We start from the raw sequence: 12,179 nt of genomic DNA on the forward strand, positions 1-12,179 counted from the left end.
TGTATGGCTTTTATCCTAGAGCCCGGATAGAGAAAGTCCATACATGAGTCCTTTTATGCTCATGTATGGCTTTTATCCTAGAGCCCGGATTGGCTTAGAGAAAGTCCAAGTTGGTGCTGTGGTTGATTTTTTGAAACAACATGCAATTTGCAAACAAGAGGGAGGAACATAAATAGTGTGCAAGACAGAGTACAGTTTTATGCCAACGAAAAGTGATCTTTATGCGGGTGTCTACCTTGGTGGGTGGCTTACAGGGATTTTATATTCACGTGATCACAAGATTTTTTTTGTTAATAACACTTGTGAACATGTTATTCACATGTTCACATGTTTTCATGTTCTCAAAATAGCAGGTTACCAGTGACCTGGTAACCTGTCGAAGCCCGCCGGGCTTTTTGTTTTCCCGGCGGGCCCGCCGGGAAAATCCATTTTCCCGGCGGGAAAAAAAAGTTAAAAAAAATGGTCAAAATATATTCATGTTCACAGTCATTCCTACCATTTTTGGGCCTTCTGGACTCATTTGTAATGTCAAAAGTTCAAAATTCTTTGTACAAAAAAAGTTATCTCTAAATTTATCACCTTAAGCTCGATTACCATCAATTAGATCTTATTATACTTCCAATTGAGTCTAATTGACATCAATTAATATCCAATTGAGTCCAATTGGTATCAATTAAGTCTAATTGGGTGTCAATTGATCGATTGGGCTCAATTCACATCAATTGACACCCCATTGGACTCAATTGGGCTTAATTGGACTTAATTGGATTCAATCAATTGACACCCAATTGGACACAATTGGGCTTAATTGGACTCAATTGACATCGATTAACACCCAATTGATGTCAATTGAGCTCAATTGACATCAATCCTAGTCAATTAATATCCAATTGATGCCAATTGAGCCGAATTGACACCAATTGCACTCAATTGGTACCCAATTGATGTCAATTGAGTCCTCAATTAACATCAATTAACACCCAATTGAGTCCAATTGACATCAACTAATACCCAATTGAGTCAAATTGATATCAATTAAGTATAATTGGGTGTCAATTAATCAATTCGACTCAACTGATATCAATTGATATCCAATTGGACTCAATTGACATCAATTGGGTGCCAATTGAGTCCAAGTGACACCCAATTGATATCAATTGCATCCAATTGGACTTAATTGACATCAATTGGGTGCCAATTGAGTCCAAGTGACAACCAATTGATATCAATTGCATCCAATTGGGCTTAATTGATATCAATTTATACCTAATTGATGTCAATTGAGTCTAATCCAGTTCAATTCACACCCAATTGATGTCAATTGGGCTCAATTAACATCTAATTGATGTTAATTGGCTCAATTGACATCAATTAACACCCAATTGATGTCAAATTGAGCTCAATTGACATCAATCGTAGTCAATTGATACCCAATTGATGCCAATTGAGCCGAATTGAGCTTAATTGATATTAATTACACTCAATTGGCACCCAATTGATATCAATTGAGTCCGATTAGACTCAATTAACATCAATTAACACCCAATTAAGTCTAATTGATATCAATTAATATCTAATTGAGTCAAATTGATATCAATTAAGTCTAATTGGATGTCAATTGATCAATTGGGCTCAATTGGTACCAATTGACATCCAATTGGACTCAATTGACATCAATTGGGTGCCAATTGAGTCCAAGTGACACCCAATTGATATCCATTGCATCCAATTGGGCTCAATTGACATCAATTCACACCTAATTAATGTCAATTGAGTCCAATCACGTTCAATTCACACCCAATTGATGTCAATTGGGCTCAATTGACACCCAATTAACTCAGCCCAATTGATATCAATTGAGTCTAATTCAAACCCAATTGAGTCTAATTACATCTAATTGGACTCAAGTGACATCAATTAACACCCAATTGATGTCAATTAAACTCAATCAATTAACACCCAATTGATGTCAATTCAGCTCAATTGACATCAATCGTAGTTAATTGACACCCAATTGATGTTAATTGAGCCAAATTGGGCTTAATTGACATCAATTGCACTCAATTGGCACCCAATTGATGTCAATTGAGACTCAATTAACATCAATTAACATCCAATTGAGTTCAATTGACATCAATTCATACCCAATTGAGCCAAATTAGGCTTAATTGACATCAATTGCACTCAATTGGCACCCAATTGATGTCAATTGAGACTCAATTAACATCAATTAACATCCAATTGAGTTCAATTGACATCAATTAATACCCAATTGAGTCAAATTGATATCAATTAAGTCTAATTGGGTGTCAATTGATCAATTGGGCTCAATTGATATCAATTGACATCCAAGTGGACTCAATTGACATCAATTGGGTGCCAATTGAGTCCAATTGACACCAAATTAATATCAATTGCATCCAAATGGGGTCAATTGACATCAATTCACACCTAATTGATGTTAATTGAGTCCAATTAGGTTCAATTTACTCCCAATTGATGTGAATTGGGCTCAATTGACACTCAATTGATATCAATTTGGCTTAATTGATATCTAATTGATATTAATTGGACTCGATTGACATTAATTAACACCCAATTGATGTCAATTGAGCTCAATTGACGTCAATTGTAGTCAATTGATACCCAATTGATGTCAATTAAGCCAAATTGAGCTTAATGGACATCAATTACACTCAATTAGCACCTAATTGATATCAATTGAGTCTAATTGAGCTCAATTAACATCAATTAGTATCCAATTGAGTCTAATTGATATCAATTAACACCTAATTGAGTCAAATTGATATCAATTAAGTCTAATTGGGTATCAATTGATCAATTGGGCTCAATTGATATCAATTGACATCCACTTGGACTCAATTGACATCAATTGGGTGCCAATTGAGTCTAATTGACACCCAAGTGATATCAATTGCATCGAATTGGGCTCAATTGACATCAATTCACACCTAATTGATATCAATTGAGCCCAATTGATATTAATTGAGTCTAATTCACACCCAATTGAGTCCAATTGCATCTAATTGGACTCGATTGACATCAATAAACACCCAATTGATATCAATTAAACTCAATTAATATCAATAAATACCCAATTGATATCAATTGACTCCAATTGGGTTTAATTGACACCCAATTGATGTCAATTAAGTCCAAATAGATACAATTAGGCTCAATTGACACCTAACTAATGTCAATTGAGTCCAATTGGATTCAATTGAGTCCAATTGGGTTAAATTGGATGCAATTAGGCTTAATTGATATCAATTGAATTAAATTGGATGCAATTTGTCCAATTGATGTCAATTGAGTTCAATTGGATGCAATTAGGCTCAATTGACACCTAATTGATGTCAATTGAGTTCAATTCATACCCAATTATTGTTAATTGTATCCAATTGAGCTCAATTAACACCCAATTGATATCAATTGGGCTCAATTAACATCAGTTAACACCCTTTTGAGTCCAATTGATGTCAATTGAGTCCAATTAGGTGTTAATTGATATCAATTGAGCCCAATTGATCAATTAATACCCAATTAGACTTAATTGATGTCAATTGGACTCAATTCATTCAATTTAGCATCAATTATAATCAATTGACACCCAATTGATATTAATTGACATCAATTAGGTGTTAATTAATGTCAATTGAGCCCATGTGACATCAATTGAATGTCAATTGAATCTAATTGATGTCAATTGAGCCCAATTGACATCAATTGTGTGTCAATTGATACACAATTAGCTTCAATTGGGCTCAATTGACATCAATTGACACCCAATTGATGTCAATTAGGCTCCATTGACACCCAATTAGACTCAATTTGGCTCAATTGACATCAATTGACACCCAATTAGACTCAATTTAGCTTAATTAAGTCTAATTGGACTCAATTAGACTCAATTTGGCTCAATTGATATCAATTGACACCCAATTATACTCAATTTGACTCAATTGACACCCAATTAGACTCAATTTTACTCAATTGACATCAATTGACACCCAATTGATATGAACTGATGTGAATTGAGCTCAATTGCATCGAATTAGGCTCAATTGACATCGATTGATACCCAATTAATATCAATTGAGAGCAATTGATGTGAATTGATGTCAATTGAGCTCAATTGCATGGAATTAGGTTTAACTGACACCCAATTAATATCAATTGAGTGCAATTGAGCCCAATTCAGCTCAGTTGTAATCAATTGACACCCAATTGATGTCAGTTGCATCCAATTTAGCTCAATTGAAACCCAACTGATGTCAATTGAGTCCAATTGATGTTAATTGGCACCCAATTGATGTCAATAAGGTTCAATTGATGTTAATTGACCCCCAATTGATGTCATTTATGTCCAATTGAGCTCAATTGACACCCAAATTATCCAATTGAAGTCAATTAGACTTAATTGACTTCAATTATGTTAATTGGATATTAATTGATATCAATTAACACCCAATTGCTATCAATTGAGTCTAATTCGGCTCAATTGACACTCAATTTACATCCCCAATTGGGCGTGAATTGAGCTCAATTGTATCATATTAGGCTCAATTGACATTAATTGACACACAATCGATCACACAATTGAGTGAAATTGAGCCCAATTGATATCAATTGTGATCAATTGACACCCGATTGATGTTAATTGCATCCTATTGGGCTCAATTGAGCACAATAGGATGCAATTAACACCCAATTGAGTGTCAATTGAGTGCAATTGAGCCCAATTGAGCTCAATTGATATCAATTGACACCCAATTGATGTCAACTGAGCTCAATTGAGCTTAATTGATATCAATTGACACCCAATTGATGTCAACTGAGCTCAATTGACACCCAATTGATGTCAACTGAGCTCAATTGAGCTTAATTGACATTAATTGTAATAAATTAACACCCAATTGAAGTCAATTAGGCTTAATTAATATCAATTAACATCCAATTATTATCAATTGAGTCCAATTCGACTCAATTGATACTTAGTTTACACCCAATTTATGCAAATTGGGTGTAAATTGGGCTCAATTGCGTTGAATTAGGCACAATTGACATCAATTGACACCCAATTAATATCAATTGAGTGTAAATCAGTGTAATTGAGTCCAATTGGGCTCAATTGAGTGCAATGATGTCATGGACAATTGAGTCAATTGATGTAAGTATAGTTAGATTTAATTGGTGTGTCAATTGAACTTAAGGCCAGCAAATTATATAAAACTTTTTTTGTGCCAATAATTTTGAACTTTTGACATCATAAATGAGTCCAGAAGGCCCAAAAATGGTAAGAATGACTGTGAACATGATTTTTTTATTTTTTTATTTTTTTATTTTTTTTATTTTTTTAATTTGCCCGCCGGGAAAATGGGTTTTCCCGGCGGGCCCGCCGGGAAACGTAATTTTCCCGGCGGGATTACTGGCAGAGAAGGTTTTTGCAGGTCATAAAAAATGCCCGTGAATATACATTGTGATCACAAGAATTTTTATGTTAGCAATAGGTTTTGTTAACGTGATCACGAAATTGTGAAGACGTTAATGAAATCCCTGGTGGCTTACCACCACTACATGTGGTTTGGAGCCTAAGGTTGGGTATAATTTTCCCTTTGTTGTTTTGTAATTATACTAGTTTACAATGTTGTTGAGTAATGGATGAGCTTGGGTGGCGAGTACTAGCCAAACCCTTATATTTTCCCTTTGTTGTTTTGTAATCATAATGGTTTACAACATTGCCAAGTAATAGACGAGCTTGGGTGGCGAGTACTAGCCAAACCCTTATATATTCCCTTTGTTCCTTTGTAATTATAATAGTTAACAAAGTTGCTGAGTAATGGATGAGCTTGGGTGGCGACGAGCACTAGCCAAACCTTTCTATTTTCCCTTTGATATTTTGTAATTATAATGGTTTACAACAATATCGAGTAATGGATGAGCTTCATGGATGGTAAACAATAAGAGTCAGTCCCATATGGGCAAGCACACAAGTAAGTGGAATCTTATGTTGATGTGTTTCAAGCAGAAGCAAAACAAGAAAGGTATCTATTTAAAGATAGATGGGTGGCACAATGTTCCATTGCAACAACAGTGGAACCTAGTTATTGCTTCACATGGATTTCTTCTTTGCTAGGGGGGAAGCTGCTCATAGTTTCCCCATTCAATTAGTTAGGCACACTCATCACCATGAATAGGCAATCCCTAATTCCTATAAAAGTAACTTCGAAATGATGTGTAGTATGATTTGAAGGCAACACATGCTCTTTTAGTACTCAATATAGTGTCTTATTTATGAGAATAGAATGAGATGATAGTTATATCTACACTTTTAGATACTCTCAACATTAAGTACATGTGCATTTCTTATGACAAGTGAAGTGTGTACGAAGAAGCTTCATACATAATGATGTAGTGAATCAAGCTATCCACAAATAACATCTTTAGACAAGTATATTGAACTTGAAATGTAGCCACATTGATCGCGCAAATACAAATGACTTCTCCTCAAAAATAAGAACCAAACTAGGACTGTTAATAGAGTAGCATCTCCACCTAAATTTAAAACATGATTAAACCAAAGTGTAACAAACACATAATCTTCATTTGATGCTTCTAATTTTGATCATCCTATATCATTCAAGCACTAAATTAAGACATGATTCAACCAAAGTGTGACAAACACCTAAAATTAAGACATGATTCAACCAAAGTGTAACAAACACATAATCTTCATTTGATGCTTCTAACCTTGATCATCCTATATCATTAAGCACTAAAGAAGTTTAAAAAAGAGGGTTTTTTTAATATTGAGTTATATTGTGTACACAAGCATGGGTATACTTTGATCACTATCAAAGAATTATTGTGGACTAGCATACACTGCTTGAATTGAAAAAAGAAATTGGATCTTTAAAGTGATACTTCAACCTTAGAAAATGGTTCATCAAATCACCATGATTGGCATTAGCAAAAAGAAACTGGATCTTTAAAGTGATACTTCAACCTTAGAAAATGGTTCATCAAATCACCATGATTGGCATTAGCAACAATGATGAAAGATGTCCACAACAAGTAATAAAAACATAAAGATTTTTTTTTAAATCCTGCTTTCCTAGGCAAAGGGGGGATAAAATGTTAATCAAATAATAAGAGAGGGAGATTGCTTTTTGGCCCTCCTTGAAAAAGATAATAATAAGAGGGATATTTTTTTTTAAAGTCCGGTAAGAGATGGTGGTGGGGGGAGATAAAACAACTGGTATTTGGTAGGAGAGGCACTAAGTAGTGAGGAAAAGGTGAAGGAAGATGCCCAAAGGGTTGCCACCAGTGCTCAAAAAAAAAACCCGGGTTTAGTGTAATAGCACCTTCAAATTTAAAAAAATACCTACGAATTTGTAGCTTGAAGGTGCCAATACTTGCAAATTTTGAAGGAATATAATACAAATACCTTAAAAATAAAAAAATAAAAACTCTTCATTGATAATTTCTTAATTTTATATATGAAGGTTTTCCAATTTTTGAGAAAATAGTTTTTTTCGAGCGCACTGGTTGCCACAAAGATGCTGAGCCCACTTAAAGATCCAGAATGATGATGCCCAGAGGGTTGCCACAAAGATGGTGAGCCTGGGAGGTTGCCACAAAGATGCTTGAGCCCATGGATGAGATGTGGTAGTGGGCTAGAACTCATGTGTTCAAGGAGGGGAGGTTAGAATTGATAGAAGAGGTGTTCAAAGGAGGCCATGTGGTGGGAGGAGAGGGCAAGGGAGACACTGAGGCCACCATCACCTGTGGAGCTAGGCAAGACATAGGCGAGGCCTTCATAAGGGATGCCGGCGGGGCCCATGAAGATGGGGCGGCCCCACCCGAAGTCCGCATCGTGGATGGGCAGGCGGGCCCAGCTGGTGATCCCCAAGTTGGGCGACCGGAACGTGTGGGCGCCCCGCACGAGGGCGCCCAAGTCTGGCTGCAGCTCCAAATAGTCCAGGGCGGACCTCAGGTACTCGTCGTCCATCCTCGCCAATGCCTCCCTGATCTTGTTTGCGCCAAAACTCAACCCCTCCCCATTCAATTCTCCCGCCAACGCCATCGGCGTTGCCGTGAATATCACGTTTCCGAAATACCCCTCCGGCAGCTCTGGCTTCAGCCTCGCCCTTCCGTCCGTCGCAATGTACAGCTTCGTCGCCTGCTCCCCACATAGATTTCTCGCTTTCGAAACACACCTCCACACGTGCGCCGACACCGCCTCGTACGTGCTATAGGTGGCCTTGGTGCGCGGATCCATCGCCTTGCATCGCAAGTCCAACACTTGCTGCTTGGTGAGGTGGAGAATGGCTGGGGTGGCAACATCAGGATGATTAGTGGGTCCATTAGCGCTTAATAAATCTTCATTATGAGCTGCATTAAGCGTAGGTTTAATTAGTGGAGGAGGAGGTTGGTACTCGATGTGGGGGAATTTTGGGGTGGGTGGGTCCCTTGCCCTTAGCAGGGTCCTGTCTATGAATGGGGTCACCGTGATGCCCATGCCCCTTGCCATGTCCGCCCATGTGTTGATGAAGTGCAAGCCTGACATGCCATCGGCTGCATGGTGCTGCATGCCAACCCCCAACGACACCCCCCCACATCTAAAGAACGTCACCTGCACAAACACCACCCATGCACATGAGCCTCATTACAGCTATGAATTCTGAGTATCCAATAATATGTCATGAGATTATACAAAAATGCATGATCAATATACAATAATACATGAGATTATACAAAAATGCATGATCAAGATACAATAATACATGAGATTATGCATATTAATTACACCCATGAATTCTGGGAATTCCTTTAGATAGAGATCCAATGGTGGCAGCTCTAGAAAGAAGGGCCTCATGATTAGCATCTGAGTCTTTCTTTCTTCTGAACAACAAATTGAATATTTGAGGACTAAAATGGTAAAGGCTATGAGCAATAATTTGTGGAGACTGTGTATTCATGATATACAAAAGCACTATGCTGTAGGACTAAGCAAGTCCAATTAGAGGAATGAAAAGGCAGTAATTAGTAAATAAGATTAGCAACAATCAGTCATGGTAGAAGTCGAGTTACCTGTAAAACAAGGAGAGGGTAGGCAGAGACATCTTGAGTGTAGGTGACTTTGGGGACAAGCTGTTTGAGGGTAAGGGTAGGGGCAAAGTCCCCAAAATCATCAACAGCAGCATCCACTTCTGCCTCAACAAGAAGAACACCTTCCCCATTGCAATTGATTTCAATGCGCCCATTTCCATCCTTCTGAAGCCTCCCAGCCATTGGATAAAAGGGCACCAAGGCCTTTGCCAGGGCCCTCTCCATCACTTTATATGAGAAAAAATCATGGCTTTCATTGGGCTTGTAAAAATACACACTAGGGGTGTGTATTCTAGGTATCACCAAATCCACATTAGAGTTCCACAACACCCTCTTTGGTGTCTCCTCAGCTGGGGGCACCAAATTAGCACGGTGAATGGTTACCTTCATCTTGGCGAATGTAATGTCACCAGATTATTAATAAGCCACCTGCAACAAAAAAGCTTTATATTATAAGAGGTGTGCAGTGAATTGATCAAGCAAAAGGAAAGGAAGAAATATATGCTTTGAGCTTGGCTTGCGAGGTTTTGAAGGTGCCAAAATTCTATATTGAATATATGTGTTTTGAAGCTTTCAAGATGGTGGAAAAGCTGCATAGATTTTACACTTTTTCTTAATAGCATTGCATTTAATTTTAAGGGTTGAAAAAAAAACAGGTTGTTCCTAATCCTATACTCGTTGTATTTTACCAAGATGCCAAGCATGTGTGCAATTTAAAACGTTCGTGCACTGTGCAATGTAAAAGATCTTTCCACGCACGCGCGGCCGTGCTCGCGGTGATGGAATAGCTTGTGTGTTTAATAAGAGCATAGATATATATAGAAGATATAGATAGATATAGAAGAGTATAGATATATACACACATACCAACTAATGCCATCTTGGGTGCAATTTTTCGGTTGAAATTAAGATTCGATGTTGCCTTTAAATTCAAAATTGTATTTTTAATTATAAATCCGGACATTTGTACAACTTTTAGTGATTTTCAGGTGTAAATCCCAGTTAAACCTAAGCATTGCATTTAATTTTAAGGGTTGAAAAAAAAAACAGGCTGTTCCTAATCCTATACTCGTTGTATTTTACCAAGATGCCAACGTTCGTGCACCGTGCAATGTAAAAGATCTTTCCACGCACGCGCACTAACGCGGCCGTGCTCGCGCTGGTCTAGAGGATTATCAAAAAGTAGTGATAAGTTGATAACGATTCGCCGAATCAGCTGAGAGACGCAATGGACTTCCAAGACATGGCGTGCGACGTACGTAAGGAGGCAGAAGAAAAGCTATCCTGCCCTGATCATTGATGTATTTTCCAAGGCTAAGATAAAGAAAAAATACTTGGGTAAAGTTCTAGGCGTCTTTCACGATTAATTAGATTATGAAGAATTTTTGGGTACAGAAATGCAGAGATGATTTATTTGAGAAGTTTGTATGTGAAACCGAGTCATTCAATGAGGCGATAAGAAAAAAGGGGCCGTTAAGACGTTTGTTTGGAGGTTGTGGGTGGAGCCTGGGTCGCTGAGTTTTGGAGGTTATAAAGATAAAAAAGAGGTCATGACTCATTGGCGGGAGAGAGAGAGTGTGATGGACCAAGAAAAGAAACCTCACGTAGTGATGTTTCCCTTCCCAACACAAGGCCACATTGTGCCCATGATGCATCTAGCTTCCAAGCTTCTTCATCATGGCTTCATGATCACCTTTGTCCACACAGAGTTCAACTACGCTAACATCTTCCAATTAGACGCCTCCGGAAATTCCTCATCAGCCTCGGCCTTTCATCCCCTCCTCCGCTTCATCACCATCCCAGATGGGCTTCCTCCTTCCCATGGCCGCCAGGAGGAAGACCCTATGTTGTTCACTTCTTGTATAGACTCCCTCACACCCTCGTTTGAGCTTCTTATGGTCGAGATCGTATCCAGCACCCCTCCTCTCTACACAGTCTCCTGCATCATCTCCGATGCTGCGTGCTCCTGGATGCAGGACGTTGCCAACAAGTTTGCCATTCCAAGAGTGGCTCTGTGGACCATACCAGTTCACGCCATTTTGATATACTATCATCAAACGCTCCTTCTTGCGAACAACATCATTCCCTTCGGCAAAGGTAAGCTGCAAATCTCGCATTTTGCAAAACGCTGAATTAGTAGAAAGATTGACGAAGTTTAATGTAGCGCAGGGAAGGAGCAAGGCGGGTCTGAGTCAATCCCTTGAATATATTCTTAATCATGTCTCTCCTCTTCATCCTTCTTCTAAGAAATCTACTACCATGGCAAGCTCTTTCCCTACATTTCAAGGGCAACCAGATGAGGATGCATTGAAATTTCTTGACAACTTAGAGATGGGGCACCTCATCTCATGGGGAGACCAAGACGAAGTAAAACTAAGGGCCTTTCCCTTAGTTTTAAAGGAGGAGGCAATACTATGGTATGGAGAACTTCCCCCGGCCATCAAACGAGATTGGAATGCTCTCTGTCAAGCTTTCATCAACCATTATGAGAGAGGAGACACACTAGAGGGAATATGGCAACAATTATTGTAACACAGGAAAGTCTCTCTTCAATATTTATCTTCATATGAAGCTAGGTTCCAAAATTTATGGGCTAGATGGGTTGCTGCCTTAGGGGAGAATGAAGTTGCTCCTAATTTCCTCAAGAGGGATAGGTTCATGGTGGGTCTTTTCCCTCCACTTAGGGAAAAAATAGAGTCAAAGTTCCCTCCAACTTTTGAGATTGCACTAGAGGTAGCAAGGGATAAAGATCGCAAATTGAGGTATCAAAACCAAAAGTTTAAGATAAAAAGAGAAATAGGGGAGATGGGGGAGAGTCAGACTCAAGATCCACCTCTACCTAGAGCACCATCTGCACAAGTGGGAGGCACTACATAACAAGATCTTCTCCAAAAGTTAACTATGCAGTTGGACCAACTCATCCTAAACCTAATCCAAGCACCTAGGACACAGCCACCTAGAGAAGGCCGAGCACAAAGAAGGCAAGCACAAGAATATATTTGTTACACCTGCAATGAGAGAGGGCATGGAATGTATAATTGCCCATA

The 12,179-nt window shown here is 38.5% G+C and overlaps 2 protein-coding genes across 2 annotated transcripts; one reads left to right on the forward strand and one right to left on the reverse strand.

The window, feature by feature from the left end:
• Window positions 1–7,469: 7,469 nt before the first annotated feature.
• On the reverse strand, window positions 7,470–9,650 carry LOC147629878 (shikimate O-hydroxycinnamoyltransferase-like). The gene is made up of 2 exons (XM_086811398.1): window positions 9,115–9,650; window positions 7,470–8,656 (listed from the first exon to the last, which is right to left on the reverse strand). The coding sequence occupies exons 1-2, from the start codon at window positions 9,520–9,522 to the stop codon at window positions 7,727–7,729; spliced, it is 1,338 nt and encodes a 445-aa protein (XP_086667524.1). The 5' UTR covers window positions 9,523–9,650; the 3' UTR covers window positions 7,470–7,726.
• A 1,092-nt stretch (window positions 9,651–10,742) lies between these two features.
• On the forward strand, window positions 10,743–11,264 carry LOC147629879 ((R)-mandelonitrile beta-glucosyltransferase-like). Its single transcript, XM_086811002.1, has one exon. The coding sequence runs from the start codon at window positions 10,743–10,745 to the stop codon at window positions 11,262–11,264; it is 522 nt and encodes a 173-aa protein (XP_086667128.1).
• The last annotated feature ends 915 nt before the right edge of the window (window positions 11,265–12,179 follow it).

This window comes from Cibotium barometz, chromosome 17 (genome assembly GCF_041138505.1).
Source record: "Cibotium barometz isolate CiBa-2024 chromosome 17, ASM4113850v1, whole genome shotgun sequence".
Lineage (NCBI taxonomy): Eukaryota > Viridiplantae > Streptophyta > Polypodiopsida > Cyatheales > Cibotiaceae > Cibotium > Cibotium barometz.